Source organism: Myzus persicae, unplaced genomic scaffold, assembly GCF_001856785.1.
Source record: "Myzus persicae strain clone G006 unplaced genomic scaffold, MPER_G0061.0, whole genome shotgun sequence".
Classification (NCBI taxonomy): Eukaryota; Metazoa; Arthropoda; class Insecta; order Hemiptera; family Aphididae; genus Myzus; species Myzus persicae.
The window spans coordinates 17,114-23,296 of NW_019100941.1; the positions used below are offsets into that span (position 1 = coordinate 17,114).

A 6,183-nucleotide genomic window follows, 5' to 3' on the forward strand; every position below is an offset into this window, starting at 1 on the left:
TTTTTTTATTACACTATTGCTTTAGCATTAACCACAATTTAAAATAATACTTTCTTATTATTGAAACTACCTAATTTAATATTTTTTTTTTAAACTAAATGCAGTTATTTTTAATATTTTATGCCACAATTAGAGTTTAATTTAATTTTTATTTTGGTGTACTTATGCTATTTAAATTTGCTGTAATGCTGAATTTTGCATAATTTGATTAGATTAACCACAATTGTGAAATAAGCAATACTGCAGCATTATCTGAAGCGACTGAACCTATTCCTTCTGCACTAGATTCTCCAAGTAATTTAAGCTTATTAGTTCTTTAAATATACTAAAAATTATAATTATAATTCAACATAAAATAATTAATGGTATTTTATATTACTATTAGGTACAAGTAACATATCACCACAGAAAGATTTATCAAAACCGATAAATTCCAAATATGATATTGGTCTTTATGTAAATTATGTTGATTCATTACCAAATGAAGAAAAGGTTTCAATTTTAAATAATGTATGGACACCTGATCCTAATTTCATTTTTCCAACTCAAAGTCATGCTAAATTTAAAAGACAATTTCAAATCAAATGGCTTAATACATTTAATTGGTTAGCATATTCTAAATGTAAAGAAGGAGCCTTTTGTAAATACTGTGTTCTTTTTCTCAACCAAAATCAAGTTGGGAAAGGTTCTCATGAATCTTTAGGTGGATTAGTTACTAAACCTTATACAAATCTAAAAAAAGCTTTGGAAACATTTAGATGTCACGCTAGTTATAGTTATCACCGCACTGCTGTATTGAATGCCGATAATATTATTGCAATTCTAAACAATAAACAAGATAATGTTTTGGTTCAGTTAAATAATCAACTTAAAGAGGATATTTTACAAAATCGTAATATGCTCAAGCCTATCATTCAGACTATACGATTGTGCGGTAGACAACAATTTGGTTTAAGAGGGCATCAAGATTCTGGTCGTATATCAATGAAAGAACCAATTCAAAATGACGGAAATTTTCGTTGTCTTTTGAGACATCGTGCACAACATGGTGATAGTACGCTAAAAAAATATTTGGAAAATTGTAGTTCTAATGCCATGTATACAAGTCCACTTATCCAAAATGAAATTATCAACATTTTTGGCGAACTTATTCAATCAGACATAATTAAAAAAATTTCAAAATCAAATTATTTTTCTGTACTTGCCGACGAAACGACAGATATTGCACAAATAGAACAATTTTCAATTTGTATTCGGTATTTTGAAGAAGAGTTGGTGGTTCTTCGAGAAGATTTTCTTACTTTTGTACCAGTTCATGATGTAACTGGTCTTGGTTTGGCAACCGTTTTACTAAATGCATTGAAAGAACTTGGTTTGGACTTGGATAAACTACGCGGACAAGGTTACGATGGGGCTGCTACTATGTCAGGTAACTTTCGTGGTGTTCAGGCAATTGTGAAAAAGAGCTACCCAAAAGCTTTATACACTCACTGTGTTTCTCATTCCCTGAATCTTTGCTTATCTGATGCTGCCAAAACACAAGCTATTCGTAATTCATTTAGTATTATTTCTGATTGTTGTGGTTTTTTCCATTCCTCAGCAAAGAGAACGACAATTTTAAAAAATAAAATTATAGAGATCCTACCTAACACTCAGTCGTTCAAATTAAAGTCGTTATGCGAAACTCGGTGGGTTTTACGCCACGAGGCTGTAATGCTGTTTAAGGAATTTTTAGAACCTATTGTCGCCGCGCTTGAACAAATAGATTGTGATTCTTCAAACAGAACAACTAGCTTATTAAATACCATCTGTAATTTTAAATTTTTAGTTTCTGTCTGCGTATCATCTAAATTGTTAAGTTATACTTATCATTTATCAGAATACTTGCAAACTAAAAATATTGATTTAGTAAATGCCCTTGATAGAGTGAAACAGGTAACAATCCAACTTCAAATATTAAGAGATAATGCAACTGATGAATTTAATAAGATTTATGAAGAAGTCAACCGATAAGGAGGTTTAATAAATGTGGAAGAAAGTATGCCACGAATATGTATTACTCAAAGAAACCGCCAAAATGTTCCTTTTCAAAGTACTAAAGAATTTTATAGGAGAACAGTTTTTATACCTCACTTAGATGATATACTTTTATCATTGAATGAACGTTTTTTATCACATCATGAAATAATAAATTCTCTGCAATACGTTTTACCAAATATGATTGTAGATAAACCATATTCAAATCTTAAAACAGCAATTACATTTTACCAGAATGATTTAAAAGGTTATGAAGACATTATAGAAGCTGAATATCAATTATGGCAGTCGAAATGGAACTTAGTTGAATCTCGGCCATCGACGGCAATCGAAGCACTTCATCAATGTGATCAACTAATGTACCCAAATATGTATGAACTTCTTAAGATACTATCAATACTTCCTGTTTCAACAGCAACTGCAGAGAGAAGTTTTTCAACATTAAGGAGATTGAAAAATTATCTTCGAAACACAACATCTGAATCACGGCTTGTGGGACTAGCTCTATTATCAATTCATAGAGATGTAGATATTACTGATGATATGGTACTAGATAAGTTTTCGAACAGTGGAAAATCTAGACGACTAAAATTAACAATATGAATAAAACAATAATTTATTTTCTTAAAATTTTAAATATAGTTTTTTTTAATCACTTATTTTGCAGTTATTATTTTTTTTTTTTGTAACTGATTAGCCCCCCCCAAAAAAAAATCCTAGATACGCCACTGTGTTGTTCATCCATATTTGTATGTTCTAGACTAGACCAATTGTATACAACGATGACACGAAACTGCGTTCAATGTGCGGTCATAGAGTCGACGCAGTTAAATCTGTCCTGCCTAACTTAACCTACCCTGCGTTGCGCTGCGTAGCACAGTTTTTGTGATCTACTGGTTTGAACAGACGAGCGTAAATTAAGTTGCAGGGTAGGGCAGCGCAGTACTGCTCCTACGTCAGTCTGCGTCGCACAGTGTTTATGACACAGTTTCCTGTGAATGTTTTTCAACTTCGACTTTGAAAAATTTGAATTCAAATTTTTTTATTAAGCTATATACTATGGAAGAAAAACTGATTGAAGCAGTTCGACAACACAGTGTCTTATTTGACACTAGCCATCCTGACTACACGAAGGCAAAATTGAAAAACAATATATGGGAAAATATTGCTAATGAATTGAAATTTAAAAATGGTAAGAATAATTTATTAGATTAAATATTTATTTTATTGTCATAGATTAGGTATAATAATATATATTTAGTTTAATAAGGCATAATCTCATATATAATTTCTATAAAATTCATCATAATTATATTATAAAATATATTGTATGATAATAATACACTGTTATATATTACAATAATATTATATCGTATACTTATAACATTCACTAGCCACTTCAATTATTTATATAATTAAATTTATGACTATTTTTACATATTTTCTTATCGTAAATTTAATTTTATTACACCAACTATAAATATTATTATAACGATTCAAGAAAATATTTAAATAGATGGATAGACGAATTAAATATAACACAAATAAACATTTTTCACTAAATTTATATTTATTTTACATGTTATGTACAAAATTAGTTAGTATTTACTTCTAAAAACACTATCTTTTTGCCAAGGTACGCTTCCTATTGTATTGAAATAATCCGTAAACTTTTTTCTCACCAAAAAAGCACTTGATCCACTTCTACTGTTGTTGTTACTTAAGGGGCTGTCACACGAGGCGACTACTCGCTAGGTTAGGTTAGTTTAGGTCAATTGTCCTTCGAAAAATACGGAATCTGGATGATAGGATTCCAAATGCATTTTCAGAAACGCGCCGAGCTCTAGACAAGCGATAATTAAAAATTTTTTCTTCCAATGACAAATGTCTGTGACTAAAAGGCTTCAATATGTTTGTTCGAAGTGGGAAAGCATCATCTCCTACACAAAGACCACCCACCAGCCAATTGAGCAAATTTTTTTCAAGTGCAATATTCAAAGTAGAAACTTTGAATATTGTACTATCTGAAGCTCTTCCATCACTTCCTACATCGATGTATCTGAAGCAGTAATCGGCATCTACCATTGCAAACAAAACGATACTGTAGAATCCCTTGTAATTGTAAAATGTGGATGTACTGTTTGGAGGGCGAATGATGGCAATATGCTTTCCATCAAGAGCCCCACAGCAATTGGGAAAGTTCCACTTTGTTTCAAATGATTTCTGGATAGATCGCCACTCTTCTATAGTATCAGGAACCTAAACACATTTGTGAAACTACTTATAAAAATGTTTCTTGTAATTATTGTATAATTAATTTGTAATTAACCAACTAACAGTTAGTGGAGTATTGCTAACAGTAGCTAAAATAAAAAAGTTCAAACTGCACACAAAAAATACACTGAAAGGTGAATCATGAGGGAGAGATACTATACTAACACACTACAACTATATTAAGATCATAATATTGTAAAACATTGTATACCTTGATATCAATTAAAATGTTTTATTAACAGGACATTTCATTGATCAACCAAGATTTGGAAAAGTGCAATGATTCAGATGAAGATGAAAACGTTTTTGTAATATCTGAAAAACCAGTTGAACAAGTCACGAATTTGCCACTTGCCTCTTCATATACCGATAGTATGGCCTCATTACCTCCTCCGAAAAAGAAGAAGAAATGTAACAAGTCCTCGAACTTGGAGCAGTCGGTTAACAAACTTCATGAAATTGCATTAATGACAAATGAAACCGATGATGAATACGATCGTTTTGGAATGCATATTTCAGCTCAACTTAAACAGCTACCATTAAGAAGTTTTATAACACTTCAAGAAAAAATTCTAAGTTTAATTACACAAGAAAGACTGAAAATTATTGATTCTCAAAATAACCAAACTGAATACCCATTCTCCATTCCAACCTCATCTGGCAGATCATCAAACCTTAGTCAAACATCTTTCTCTTCTTCATCTCATTCATCCCCCATAATTCATACCGGAGAATACCAAGAACTCCCTCAGTGCAATACATTTCAGTCAACTATACAATCAGAAAACACAATGCTGGACCCGATCCAACAAGCAATTTTAAACATATGTTCTAATAATTAAATTATATATAAATTCTATAAGAAAAATAATTTTTTTTTTTTTTCTATAAAAGGTTTTAATACACGAGTACGTGGCAGTCATTTAATAATATGTATATTGTATAAATACATACAATAAAAAGTGTGTTGATTTTTTAAGTTTGAAAATATACGATATAATTTTTTTTGTTTTCTATAAAAGATTTATATGCACAAATACGTTGCAGTTATTTAATAATATGTATATTGTATAAATACATACAATAAAAAGTGTGTTGTTTTTTTACGTTTGAAAATATACGATTTGTAAAAGTATTTATTTATCACGTTTTTCTTTGTTACGTTTTTAATTTTTATGCATTAGGTATAGCGAAGACTAATAAATTAAAAACTATTATAAATTAATTAAATTATTTAACTTACCTTGATGAATGTTGACAAAGTATTGTAAATTGCTATCAATACTTCAGGTAAAAACGTAGATATTGTATTGTGAGGAACTCTGAATAAATACTCCAAAGTCATCAGGCTGTCACCACTCGCTAAGTAACGTAGTGTTATTTCAAGTTTTGTGTTACTTGGAATTGCATTTCTCATTGGGGTATTTATTTTGGTAATTGCTGGGCTAACCATCTGAAGAAGTTCATCAAACTTCGTCTGTGATATGCGCATAATATTTCTGTAAGCAGAATGATCCTCTTCAGCCAATTCCTTCAAAAGTAAGGCAGAGGCCCCAAATTGTTCTCTTTTAAGAATCCAATCACGAACCGACTTCCTCTTTCGCGTATTTTGTATATCAACAATTAATTGTTCTGCACACGTAAGGCGAATTATTCGTTTTAAAATGTTACGACGTGATGCGATTGACGAAATTTTTGCGACTGACTACTCGCTACTCGCTATCTTGTATAACTTCGTGTGTGACAACCTACTAGCGGCGACTTGATGTGGCGAGAAGTCGCTGCTACTAGTCGTGGCGAATAAAATCGCCACATGTGACAGCCCCTTTAATGGCAGTAATTGATTGTCTGGCATTATATCACTTTCGCCTT

At 31.1% G+C, this 6,183-nt stretch overlaps 3 protein-coding genes across 3 annotated transcripts in view; 2 read left to right on the forward strand and 1 right to left on the reverse strand.

The window, feature by feature from the left end:
* LOC111026953 (52 kDa repressor of the inhibitor of the protein kinase-like) overlaps positions 1-2,013 on the forward strand; it is a 5,257-nt gene extending 3,244 nt beyond the window's left edge. The window contains exons 2-3 of the mRNA XM_022305147.1: positions 213-294; positions 386-2,013. Coding sequence (XP_022160839.1) covers positions 213-294; positions 386-2,013 — 1,710 coding nt within the window. The remainder of the gene's footprint in view (positions 1-212; positions 295-385) is intronic.
* On the forward strand, positions 1,949-2,640 carry LOC111026955 (52 kDa repressor of the inhibitor of the protein kinase-like). Its single transcript, XM_022305149.1, has one exon. It carries the CDS (start codon positions 2,041-2,043, stop codon positions 2,638-2,640), a length of 600 nt encoding a protein of 199 aa, XP_022160841.1. The 5' UTR covers positions 1,949-2,040.
* Positions 2,641-3,798: 1,158 nt separating this feature from the next.
* LOC111026954 (protein ANTAGONIST OF LIKE HETEROCHROMATIN PROTEIN 1-like) lies at positions 3,799-5,961 on the reverse strand. Its single transcript, XM_022305148.1, has 2 exons — positions 5,555-5,961; positions 3,799-4,296 (listed from the first exon to the last, which is right to left on the reverse strand). Exons 1-2 carry the CDS (start codon positions 5,801-5,803, stop codon positions 3,799-3,801), a joined length of 747 nt encoding a protein of 248 aa, XP_022160840.1. The 5' UTR covers positions 5,804-5,961.
* Between the last annotated feature and the right edge of the window lie 222 nt (positions 5,962-6,183).

Bases quoted from the DNA above. Each gene is read 5' to 3' on its own strand.
- LOC111026954 (XM_022305148.1), bottom strand. From the start codon at position 5,803: ATGCGCATATCACAGACGAAGTTTGATGAACTTCTTCAGATGGTTAGC. The intron at 4,297-5,554 runs GTAAGTTAAATA...AAATGTGTTTAG, and splicing joins CTTTGTCAACATTCATCAAG to GTTCCTGATACTATAGAAGA.
- LOC111026955 (XM_022305149.1), top strand. From the start codon at position 2,041: ATGCCACGAATATGTATTACTCAAAGAAACCGCCAAAATGTTCCTTTT.